Source organism: Spodoptera frugiperda, chromosome 20 (assembly GCF_023101765.2).
Source record: "Spodoptera frugiperda isolate SF20-4 chromosome 20, AGI-APGP_CSIRO_Sfru_2.0, whole genome shotgun sequence".
NCBI lineage: Eukaryota > Metazoa > Arthropoda > Insecta > Lepidoptera > Noctuidae > Spodoptera > Spodoptera frugiperda.
In genome coordinates, this window is record NC_064231.1 from 505001 (window position 1) to 516841 (window position 11841).

Genomic DNA, 11841 nt, shown 5'->3' on the forward strand with positions numbered 1-11841 from the left:
GTCTATTAATCATCTTCATTACTTCTAAAGGCTTATAAAGATGTTCTATCTTTGATATATTCCAATACTCAAAAAGTTCAAGCGCAGACGCCATGTACTTGGATTGATTATTGGTCATTATTCTCATGGTTAATTAAAATTACTCGTGAATGAGCTTTCACCAAAATTGGTTAAATTCTACATGTATGTTGTATGGGTTGTATAGCTATGGTATGTGTATGTATTTTCTTGGAATCAAGTTCAAAACCTTGCGAAAAATGTACCAAGTTCCTTCATATATAAGGTGTAACCAGTTCCGAATTAAACACTCATTGACATAATATCATTAAGTAAAGTACTTTAATTTACTTTAAAATGATTTTTAAGGTATATTTTCGTTATACAGTTTATTGTTTTTGTTTGTCCAAATTAGTCTATTTTTCAACCCAAAATTAAGATCCTTTCAAGAGTGAACACAAGATTTCTAATTATAAAGTGCCTGTGTCTATTACTTGAACGGTTTAAACTTCACCTTCTATTTCTTTCTTATCACACCAATTTACTAAAAGAATGGAGTATCGGGCTTAGTGATTGATACCTATTTAATAATTGTTGAATTCCTGTGCAGGTTATCTGTTTAACGGCCGCTCTGGCTGTCGTCAGTGCAAGACCACAAGAAGGTCACAAACATGGTCATGCTATTTCATCACAAAGCATCGTACTTCATAAATCTCACGAGCAAAAATACGAGTCTTCACACCATGAGAAGAACCAGGAGAAACACAATGAGAACCATGAGGAATACCATCATGAGGAACACCACGGTCACGCCTCCTCCTCACAGAGCATCAAGCAACACCACGGAAAAGCTACTGAAAAACACGTCGAATACTATGTAAGAAAAGAGTTTTTTCAGTTTAACCTACCTTTTGGTGATTACATGAAAAATTAAGTCATCTAATGTATTCTTGTATATTCCAGTCTCACCCTAAGTACGAGTTCGCGTACAAAGTGGAGGACCCTCACACCGGTGACAAGAAGTCCCAACATGAGTCCCGCGACGGTGACGTCGTGAAGGGCGTGTACAGTCTGCACGAGCCCGACGGTACTGTCAGGATCGTGGAGTACCACGCTGACAAGAAGACTGGGTGAGTACTGAGTATTATAACAACTATAAACTATTTTAAAATTCTGCAATGTAAATGCATGATATCATTAAATAATGGCGACCCAATAAACTGTCATTCACTTACAAAATCAATATAATATGCTTATGTTGATTTATCATTAATAAGTAAAGTATTTTTAAATATTATAAAGTAAATCGATAACACTCAACAAATGCTAGTATTGTTTCTTTTACATTGAATGTTATTAATTTGCATAATTTTGCAGATTCCATGCCAATGTGAGACACGAGGGTCACGCCGAGCACGTTGTTTCTAAACATCATCATTGAATTAACTTCTACTTAATTATAAGGGGTGTCCCAACAAGAACGCAAGATTTAAATTTTAAATAAAACGCAGATAATTTTTAAAAAATCGTGAATGCTTTATGATATCGTAAAGTAGAGAGTATGAGGTTATCTATGGAACAATACATCGGGCAGATGGCTGCCGCTGGTTTGCTGAAACATACGCGATCTTTCAATGAAATTTTCAATGACTGTTTTGCATAAATGCTGCGGTATTTCATTAATACAGCGTCCAATTTCCTTTTTAAGGCTTGAGTCGTCGTCGGCTTATTCGCATAAACCATCGACTTTAAGACACCCCAAAGAAAAAACGAATGGTGATAAATCACATGATCTAGGCGGCCAATTCTGGTCTCCAAAACGTGAAATAACACGACCGGGACATGACTGATGCAGCAATTAAATTGTTTCTCTGGTTGTATGACATGTGGCGCAATCTTGTGGAAACCACATGCCTTCCAAATCCATTTCTTTAATTCGAGGTACGAAAAGACTGGTTATCATTTTACGCTACCGAACACCATGATTGACTGTTTTCGCTTGACCTGCTCATTTTTAATCGTGTAGCGCTCCATTTTTACTAACCTCGTACCTTATACTAACAAAAAATAACACGTGTTCAAATGTCAAACAATGATACTTCGAATGCTGCCAAATTTAAATCTTGCGTTCTTGTTGGGACACCCGATAGATGTCTAGATAACATTTTATATTATTTAATTGTTTTTTTGTCTGTTTCGTTGTTAAACTGTTGTGGTTATGTATACTAAAGGACTTGTTGATTTGTGATATTGTTACATTTTTAATTTATTTTTGGTTTTAATAAATCGAATGTGTATAATGTGTAAATAAAAATCTTGATTTAATTTTATAAATCTTTTTATTAATGTAACAACGCGCCTGTCGTGTCCATCTCAGATACAAGTTAGTGAATGAAAATTCACAACATGCCTTGTAGGTTCATGGATCATAAAAAGTTAAAAGTCAGCGTGCCATTGAAAGTTTTATTACGTAAGATATTGTTAATGCATTTTAACATCGATTTTAATGTGTTATTTTTTGTCTGTAGCCGTCTTCTTCTGTCAAACAATTAATGAATGCGTTTTTATTGTGTCAGCATGGTGTTTGCAGTTAAATGATGTTAACACCGTTGAATACTACTCCAATAAATTGCTTTAATCCCATATGAAATACAAACTACTCCGGATCAATAAAACATAAATTTTTTTCGTACTTTATTCAGTTGGTGAGGATAATACAATATGCGTTAGTGGTATATCCTTAAACGAATGAGTAGATAGGAATGTGTACTTATATCAAAGTTTATGTGTTATTTAATAGAATAGGAATTTAAGGAAAACGATTAATAATGGTTATGCTTGTTTTATTATAAAAGTATATAAACAAAAATCAATAAAACGTAACAGGCTTGTAACAGAATCAGTTCTTTAGATAATGAACCATGATGACTTTTTAGTGGTGGTGATGGGGCTCGATGTGGTGAGTGCTGTGCTTCACGTCAGCGTGGAAGCTAAGGGAAAGATAAAATATATTAAGAGAATCCATATAAAACAAATCAGATAATAATTGTTTGAGTGTAAATACAACTGCCCAAGTATTGCTGGGCTATTTTCGGTTTTTCGAAAAACTTCTCAGTAGTAGCACGGAATCTGGAATTGTGCCCGGTATATGGCAATAGGCTCACCTCCTATTACATGGGACTTATAACACAAATGGTGAAATGTGGGTGCACGTAGTGTTACTATACAATAGTGGTACTACGTGCCTTAATGTGCACTTCTGCCTACCCCTTCGGGGATAAAAGGCGTGACGTTGTGTGTGTGTGTGTGTGTAAATACAACTTACCCGCTGTGGTGGTCGCCGTGGTAGTGCACGTCCCTGACGGAGCCGTCAGGCTCGTGCAGCGAGTAGTGGCCCTTGACGACGTCACCGTCGCGGTGCTCGTGCTGCGACTTGTGGTCGCCTGTGTGGTCGTCGTCTACCTTGTACTTGAACTCGAACTTAGGATGAGTCTGTTGAGGAAGATAAATTGGAAAACTACTAATCATCCTCAAAACCAGCTGCAAGACATTTATTACTGAACAAAGATCGCTCTTTCTAGGGAAAAGAATCCTTGCATTTGGCAGATAACTTGTGTCACTGCCTTTTGTCCACACTTCTCTATGACTGATCGTAACTTTAGTAGGAAATTGAGTCTAGAACTATTACAATGATAATACAAGAGACTAGTATCCATTGTCACTTACGTAGTAGTCATGGTGGCCATGTCCATGGGATACAGGCTCATGATGTCCATCGTGTTTATGGACATATTGAGATGATGTTCCATGAGTAGACACCATTGCGACAGCTACGGATAATACGCAAAGTACCTAAAAACAAATGGTATGTTAAATACATGTTAAATACACACATACAATGGGGATTTAACCGAAATTGTTAAAGACAATTATTTATTTCATATAAACCAGGAAGGGACATTTCAACGTCAAAGCAAATCATTTTACGTTCATGTTAATAACATCTGATTGTCGGTCAGTCCTCTAGTGGAGCTATTTACACGTTTCAAAGTGTAGATTCCTATGGAGAAGCACGAGCAAGAAACTCCATAGGTTACTCTTTTTCAATCAGATTCACAATACAATTCTTGGTTACATAGTTAGAAAATAAACCTAACTAGTTTTTAAATACCTTGAAAAACATGTTGAAGCTTTCTTAACACTTTGATGCTAAGACCAAGAGGAAACTGATACCATAGCTGCTAATGCTCACGTCTTTTATACAACTTAGGAAGAACGCAGCCAAAGTACAGTGCCTATTGATTTCTGTGTATTATGTCGTATATGGCGCGAATGTAATGAACATGACAATTGTTTCGTAAAAACTATTAAAAACGTAATTTTCTTTTAAGTTGTATGATGTTAGATCATTTGTAACTTTTGTTTTTATGTAACTGGAAACCTCGTTACTTTTGTTTGGAACACTACAATCTATACATATAATAAAATCGTAGAAAAGTGCTGTCTGTACATTGAAAATAAAAATAAAAAAAATAGCAGGGGTTATTGTTATGTCGATGTCGAACCCAAAAATGTAATTAACTTTTTTTTTGTCTGTTTGTCTGTTTGTCTGTTTGTCTGTTTGTCTGTTCGTCTGTGCGCGCTAATCTCAGAAACGGCTGATCCGAGTTGGATGCGGTTTTCACGAATATATTGTGGGATGCTTAAATTTACATTTAGTGTTTGTTTCATGTCAATCGGTTCATAAATAAAAAAGTTATGTCAAATTAAAGAATCACGTCGAACACTATTCTATGCTTATACCATTAATCTCCGCAACTATTTGACGGATTTGGTTGAAATTTAAAATTGAAATTTAATTTAAATTAGAAAGGACATAGGATAGTTTTTATTTCAAAAATCTAAAAATAAAATGCTGTTTCGTATATTCTAAATAAATAAATTGGTTTCGTTGTATTAGTCAAATAATAAGTTTATTTGTTGGGTTTTCCTATTATTCTGGTTAAATTATTTAACGTAGGTTTAGTTTAATATCGATTATTAGTAGTTACTGTAGTTAGTTTTTTTAATAAAGGAGAATGCTCAACGAAGTATGGGGAAAATACCCAGGCCCGGCGCAAACGATTTGTATCTCAGTTTATCAGTATAAATGAGTAATAAAATCCCGTATAGTTACCATCGTCGAAAACGATGGCTAAATGTAGGAAATTGCTATTTGCTTTTGTCAGGGACTATATTTAAATCGATCAACAGTGGACGTCTTTCGGCTGGTATGATGATGATATTTAAAGGATATTACGAGTAGAAAGTATGAAAACAAATGTATACATTTTCAAAACATCATGTATTAGATTATTCAAAGTTCAATCATTTTCTACATCTAATATTACATTTTGTAGTGAAAGTGCGAGATTTGCAAAACCATCTTGGTGCCTTGCCCACCCAAGGTAGTATATGATGGACATCACATGGGCACAACAACCGAGCGTCCTTTTCCCATGTATGCATTAACAATAATATTCGCCAATTGCATTTCTCCCACTACCTCTACTATATAAAACGTCTTATATCACGCTGTATTGATGAGGGGGTGATCTGTGATTGATGCTCACGGCGTATACGAAGCGTATTAACTCAATAAAATAGAGATATTACTAAGTTTCATAAATCAAAACAATGATAAAAATTAATCCATGCTAAAAAATAAATATCAATTTCCAACATTTAGCCATCGTTTTGATGATGGTACCTATATAGCATTTCGGCGCCGAGCCTGGGTTTTTTTGAGCATTCTCCATTGTAAGTCTAATTTATTAATTAATTAGATAGATTAGATTTAAGTCGTTTCTTTTAAATTATTTAGTTTAAGCTTGGTTATTATAGCATAGAGGATAGGTTGTAATACAATTTCTTTTTTAATTGTTATAAATTCGTAATTCGTAGCTTTCTTTAGTTTAAGTCCGTTTTTAAACTATTTTTTCAATGCCCTAAGTGAGTATACATCTATTAAATTCAAACGCAGAGCTCATTATCTTGATTTTTGAAGAGTTCCCTGGAATATCTTCTATATCTCATTTTTGAAGAGATTCCGCGAGATCGGGAACTATGTGGTTAAAACCAAAAATTTGCCGGAAGTCACTATTCCACGCGAACGAAGTCGCGGGCAAAAGCTAGTAGCAATAATATTTTGCAAAGTGCATTGCTCGATTAGTCGGACAAGACTGTTTCTGCAGTGAAATAAAATTCTTACGGCTTTGTTTTGATGATATGTATATGTGGCTCTAGGACATCTCCTAACAGAACTAATTTACAGCCAATATTATTTTTAGTACGGTAGTTGTTTAATAAAGTGTTGTAGTAGGATGGTGATCCATGGGTAAGATTTTTTTTTAGTATATTTCATTACCTGTTAGAAAACATGTTTTTTTACTAAGTATGTTAATTTTACTATAATAAGGCAAAATAATGTAATAACAATACATGGAATATATTTTGTTTGTATGATTGGAAGTAGATGTAATGTACTGTGCAACTCTGCCTATCCATTCAGGGATAAAAAGCGTGACGTTGCAAAGTTGATTGGAAGTAGAAAATGCTATAGTGATATTACGATAGTAGGCATCACAACAAACCGGCAGGATTTCTTATGTCGTGATAATAATCGTTCGTTTCTCAAAAGGAATGTATTAAATAAAATGATCAGGAAGAATAAACCAAACAAACATATTATACAACAATTAATAAGTCATTTAATAGGTATAAAACGTAACAACTTTAACAAGAATTAGTAAATAATATCACAGAATCAGTGATGATGGTGGTGGTGTTCAGGAACAATGTGTTTGGCGTGACCCTCAAGTTTCACGTTGGCGTTGAATCTGTAAATGAAAAAATAATTGTAATTAAGCTTCTAGTGACTAAAACTATGATAATATTCAGTTTGAACTACTATAAATGATATTTACCCAGTCTTCTTGTCAGCGTGGTACTCCACGATCCTGACAGTACCGTCGGGCTCGTGCAGACTGTACACGCCCTTCACGACGTCACCGTCGCGGGACTCATGTTGGGACTTCTTGTCACCGGTGTGAGGGTCCTCCACTTTGTACGCGAACTCGTATTTAGGGTGGGACTGTAATACACAAGTGCACATTAGTCAATGACTTGTTATGGCATAATCAAAAGGCAGACAAAATGAAAGAGTTTTCTTCTTACATAGTATTCTACATGTTTCTCAGTGGCTTTCCCATGATGCTGTTTGATGCTCTGTGAGGAGGAAGCATGACCGTGGTGTTCCTTGTGGTGGTGTTCTTCGTGTTTTTTGTGATGCTCTTCATGTGCCTTCTTGTGATGCTCCTCGTGGTGTGCGGGCTCATGCTTGTGAGAGTGGTGCAGAACTATACTCTGTGATGACACAGCGTGACCGTGGCCATGGTGGTGGTCGTGACCTTCTTGTGGCCGCGCGGTGACCGCAGCGAGCGCGGTGGCGATTAGCACAACCTGCGTAAAGTTACTAATTAGAATTGTAACATAATGCACTTTTTTGACACACACTTGACACACACAATATAATTTGTCAAAGATATATTGTTGTATTTTTTTTTTAATTTTACCTTTACAAACATTGTGTTAATATGAATGTTCTTTTTCACAGAACACTTGTGACTGATTTCAGAAATCTTAATCATGTCTTTTTATACAAAATGTTTGGACATAATATACTTTAGTATACAGTGTCGGGAATATTTTGTTAAAACAAGCTGAACTCGTTCCGTAACTCGTTCGGTTGACACTTCTATATTTATTGCAACCTTCAGAAATGTTACAATAATGAAATGCCTTTCCCCAAATATTTTAAGAAAGTAGTTACTTAACTTTTGTTGCTATGCAATTGTTTCTGTATTTATCTGTGCGAGCACAAATTGACGTGTGGGGACTAATCAGAAAGATTTTTCTAAAAAAACGAAGATATATAATTATGTATAAGTCAGTTTAGAGAAAGGGGAAGAACGACGAAGAATGCGCTGACCTTAAATAAATTGATATAATAATAGCAAGAAAAGGGAGATTGTACTTTCTTAGAAATAATCTATGATTCTCATTCTCATCTCTCAGGATTAATCTAATCACTCATTTAAAGATGTTTTGTTAAGGAAAAACGTTTTAGGAAATAATTATGAGCAATATTTGATGAGATATATGTAGGTACTTCAAGTGTGGGAGAGCTATGCATCGGCACAAATAGGTCTGCTCGACCGGAGTGAAACCATAGTCTCACAGAAATCCGACATGGAAAAGGTACATAAAAATCCTAAACCATTATTTAGTGAACGTATATCCAAAATTATTAAATAACAGTATGAAATAAGTTAAGCAAATAAAAGAAAAGGTAAATTTACATATTTTATTATGACATCAGAAAAACAAGTAATTATAAAATGTTTGTAACAGATTCAGTTCTTTGGTATTTAGTAATGATGATGATGAGGCACGATGTGGTGAATGCTGTGCTTTACGTCTGCGTGGAATCTGGGAAAGAAAGAAAATATGATAAGCTTTGGATTGTCATTTAAAACAAAAGTATGTAATATGTAGGTACAGGTCAAAAATGTCTCCTCACCCGCTGTGGTGGTCGCCGTGGTAGTGCACGTCCCTGACGGAGCCGTCAGGCTCGTGCAGCGAGTAGTGGCCCTTGACGACGTCACCGTCGCGGTGCTCGTGCTGCGACTTGTGGTCGCCAGTGTGGTCGTCGTCTACTTTGTAGCCGAACTCGAACTTAGGATGAGTCTGTTAACGACAAAATTGTTAGAGAAATTAAAAACTATTACAATGACCATGCCAATTAAACTTGTATCTATTGTCACTTACGTAGTAGTCATGGTGACCATGTCCGTGGTGTACAGGCTCGTGGTGTCCGTCGTATTTGTGGACGAACTGGGATGAGTGCCCGTGAGCGGAGACCACCGCGATGGCTACAGATAGTGCGCAGAGTACCTTAAAACAAAAACGATTTTATAATACCCTTTTATAATTCAACGTGCTCTTAGCCTATGATTACTATCAGGTGGATTACAGTCCAGGTTTGTTGCTACCAATATTACTATATTAAATTAAATACTTTTAAAAGATAAAATCGGAAGTTATATGTATTTCTTTAGATTTGAAATATGGAAGAATTACCTTGAAGAACATTTTGTAGTTTTAATTCTTTGTTACAAGTCCAGATGTGAACTGATACCATAACTTCTAATGCTCACGTCTTTTATATGACTTAGAATAACGCAGCCAAGGTAGTATTGATTTCTCTCAATTACGTCGCATACGACATGGGTGTAATGAACTGAACAATTGTTTCGTAAATGCTATTAAAGGCACAATTTACTTTTTAGTTGCATGATGTTAGGTCATTCGTATCTACTGACACCACTCCTAAAATTAATATTATAATAATTGTGAAACACATAATTCGTTAGCTTTTATAATCGATGTATATAAAAAAATAACTAGCATTTTGTTTCTTGAAAGGGCTAAAAGGGCTAGGTATAATATAATTACTAAATAAATAATGTATTATGTTTGATTAAGGAAATATTCTCACTGGAATGATGATGTATTGGAAATCATAAGTAGGTACCATATTTGAATTATTTTTAAAAAATGATCTCATTGTCGTAATTTTCATATCATATCATGCGTGTATTAAGAAGAAAGGGGGATCTTTATAATCTTCAACCTTGGAAAGTGGGTTGGAGGTAACATTTCAAAAAGATTCGGTTCATCAGGGAACACTGTTGGTTAGTCTCTGTTAAATATGTAAAGTATGTATTCATTTAGTCGACTCTAACGATATCCGCGAGAAGAGAAGGGGTGGCGACAAATGTATTTTATGCTGACGTCATAATATGGTTAGATTACTTTTTAACACTGGGTCGATCTGTAAAGAACTATGTAATAAAATCTTAGTATCGGAATAACATAGGTACATTTCTTGTAGTTGTATCACCATTTTTTATTGTAATAATATATAGATTTGATGGTAATAATATAAAGATAAATAAAAATAATATAAAGCTTATATGATCAAGCAGGTTTGTTAAAATTAGGGTTTATTTTGTCGGAGGGTCATTCAATAATCGCCCGCCTTGGGCGAGGCGAGAGGGAGGGTCAGAATCCTACTGACTAAAAACCACCCCGTTCCTACTCCTCTTCTTCTGTAACCTCTTTGAGCCGAGCCCCGGTAAGCTATGAACCTTGAGCTACACAGTAATCTAATCTATACGGTATACTACTAGTAAACGTATCAAGTAAATAATGATAAATAGCGTATTTTAATATAACATGAATTTAAATTATCATTAAGTTGATTTTTTTGATTTCTTGAATACATAATTATGTAGACAGGTAAGGGTATATTCTTTGAAGTCTTTAGGATGACCTTATACTATAAGGTAAATCTCATTCATCTCTCGCATAAAATATGGTGGAAAAATTGTTGTGTAAATATTTAGATTTATTTGTTACATTATATAAGAGACGGGGTCAGAATTAAACGAAATAATATTTAAACATGTATTTTATTTAGACGATATAATAACAAAACAGCTTATTTCTTAAATAAATGTTTAACAATAAAAAGTATCACAGAATTAGTGGTGGTGTTCAGGAACAATGTGTTTGGCGTGACCCTCGCGCTTGACGTTAGCGTTGAATCTGTAAATAAAAACGAACATTTAGTAAAAATTAAGTACTTTTGTGAAATTGCCGTAGATAGTTAATTTAAACAGTAATAGTATAACTACTATAACTTTACTCACCCAGTCTTCTTGTCAGCGTGGTACTCCACGATCCTGACAGTACCGTCGGGCTCGTGCAGACTGTACACGCCCTTCACGACGTCACCGTCGCGGGACTCATGCTGGGACTTCTTGTCACCGGTGTGAGGGTCCTCCACTTTGTACGCGAACTCGTACTTAGGGTGAGACTGGAATACATAACAAAACATTATTTTTATATCTATATGGAAACGCCTAACAATTCTATTTATAACTTTTTATGAAATAAGTGAAGAGAAGACAAAATTGAAAGAATTCTCTTCTTACATAGTACTCGACGTGTTTTTCAGTAGCTTTTCCATGGTACTGCTTGATGCTCTGTGAGGAGGAGGCGTGGCCATGGTGGTAGTCGTGACCTTCTTGAGACTGTGCACTAACCGCAGTGATCGCGGTAGCGAGTAGAACAACCTGAATGAAATCACTGATTAGAAAATAACGTAATGCACTGTTAGGACACTTCACTTTAACATCTTTTCACAAAACCTTATAATTATCAACTTATTACAATTATATACCTTTAAAAACATTGTGAGGAATGAGTAAATCCTTTCACAGTACACTTGTGAGTGATTTAAAAATGGTATGAATGTCCTTTTTATACAAAAATACTGAAGTTGCCCCTTTCGGGAATATTTACTTAGCTTAAACAAGCTTAACTTGTTTCACTGCTACGTAACTCGTTCAGTTGTCATTTCTATATTCATTGCAACCTTCAGAAATATTACAATAACGAAATGCCTTTCCCCAAATATTTTAAGAAAGCAGTTACATATTTTTTACCTTACTTTACTTATTATACTCGATATTGGTTAGCAACAATTACATGTTGCTATGTAATTTTGCAAGTGACGAAAGTTTCTGACTGACAAATTTCAGATAATTTTCAAGTTCGTATAATATGTCATTGTCTATAAATTAGTAATTATTTTAGCTCTTATTTGAATTTTTTCAAAGAACATATTGTGTTTTAACCGACTTCATCTGAGTATTATTTTGCAGCGTGTTACCTTAA

General features: G+C 35.0%; 4 protein-coding genes across 4 annotated transcripts; 1 reads left to right on the forward strand and 3 right to left on the reverse strand.

The window, feature by feature from the left end:
• Nucleotides 1-354: 354 nt before the first annotated feature.
• Nucleotides 355-1438, forward strand: LOC118261785 (adult-specific cuticular protein ACP-22-like). Its single transcript, XM_050701341.1, has 4 exons — nucleotides 355-366; nucleotides 608-874; nucleotides 961-1127; nucleotides 1375-1438. Exons 1-4 carry the CDS (start codon nucleotides 355-357, stop codon nucleotides 1436-1438), a joined length of 510 nt encoding a protein of 169 aa, XP_050557298.1.
• Nucleotides 1439-3318: 1880 nt separating this feature from the next.
• On the reverse strand, nucleotides 3319-9260 carry LOC118261742 (histidine-rich glycoprotein-like). Its single transcript, XM_035572689.2, has 6 exons — nucleotides 9178-9260; nucleotides 8866-8991; nucleotides 8618-8784; nucleotides 8490-8526; nucleotides 3724-3849; nucleotides 3319-3489 (listed from the first exon to the last, which is right to left on the reverse strand). The coding sequence occupies exons 1-6, from the start codon at nucleotides 9187-9189 to the stop codon at nucleotides 3319-3321; spliced, it is 639 nt and encodes a 212-aa protein (XP_035428582.2). The 5' UTR covers nucleotides 9190-9260.
• Nucleotides 6752-7650, reverse strand: LOC126911973 (uncharacterized histidine-rich protein DDB_G0274557-like). Its single transcript, XM_050701686.1, has 4 exons — nucleotides 7611-7650; nucleotides 7213-7497; nucleotides 6963-7129; nucleotides 6752-6875 (listed from the first exon to the last, which is right to left on the reverse strand). Exons 1-4 carry the CDS (start codon nucleotides 7620-7622, stop codon nucleotides 6803-6805), a joined length of 537 nt encoding a protein of 178 aa, XP_050557643.1. The 5' UTR covers nucleotides 7623-7650; the 3' UTR covers nucleotides 6752-6802.
• Nucleotides 9261-10587: 1327 nt separating the features above from the next.
• LOC118261788 (cuticle protein 19-like) lies at nucleotides 10588-11356 on the reverse strand. The gene is made up of 4 exons (XM_050701342.1): nucleotides 11345-11356; nucleotides 11097-11237; nucleotides 10812-10978; nucleotides 10588-10707 (listed from the first exon to the last, which is right to left on the reverse strand). The coding sequence occupies exons 1-4, from the start codon at nucleotides 11354-11356 to the stop codon at nucleotides 10644-10646; spliced, it is 384 nt and encodes a 127-aa protein (XP_050557299.1). The 3' UTR covers nucleotides 10588-10643.
• Nucleotides 11357-11841: the final 485 nt, after the last annotated feature.

Coding starts and splice junctions, on each gene's coding strand:
- LOC118261785 (XM_050701341.1), top strand. Junction 875..960: donor AAAAACACGTCGAATACTAT/GTAAGAAAAGAG, acceptor TGTATATTCCAG/TCTCACCCTAAGTACGAGTT. Junction 1,128..1,374: donor CACGCTGACAAGAAGACTGG/GTGAGTACTGAG, acceptor ATAATTTTGCAG/ATTCCATGCCAATGTGAGAC.
- LOC126911973 (XM_050701686.1), bottom strand. Junction 7,130..7,212: donor AGAAACATGTAGAATACTAT/GTAAGAAGAAAA, acceptor TGTGTATTACAG/TCCCACCCTAAATACGAGTT. Junction 6,876..6,962: donor CACGCTGACAAGAAGACTGG/GTAAATATCATT, acceptor TTTCATTTACAG/ATTCAACGCCAACGTGAAAC.
- LOC118261742 (XM_035572689.2), bottom strand. Junction 8,785..8,865: donor ATGGTCACCATGACTACTAC/GTAAGTGACAAT, acceptor TGTCGTTAACAG/ACTCATCCTAAGTTCGAGTT. Junction 3,490..3,723: donor ATGGCCACCATGACTACTAC/GTAAGTGACAAT, acceptor CTTCCTCAACAG/ACTCATCCTAAGTTCGAGTT.
- LOC118261788 (XM_050701342.1), bottom strand. Junction 10,979..11,096: donor AAAAACACGTCGAGTACTAT/GTAAGAAGAGAA, acceptor TATGTATTCCAG/TCTCACCCTAAGTACGAGTT. Junction 10,708..10,811: donor CACGCTGACAAGAAGACTGG/GTGAGTAAAGTT, acceptor TTTTATTTACAG/ATTCAACGCTAACGTCAAGC.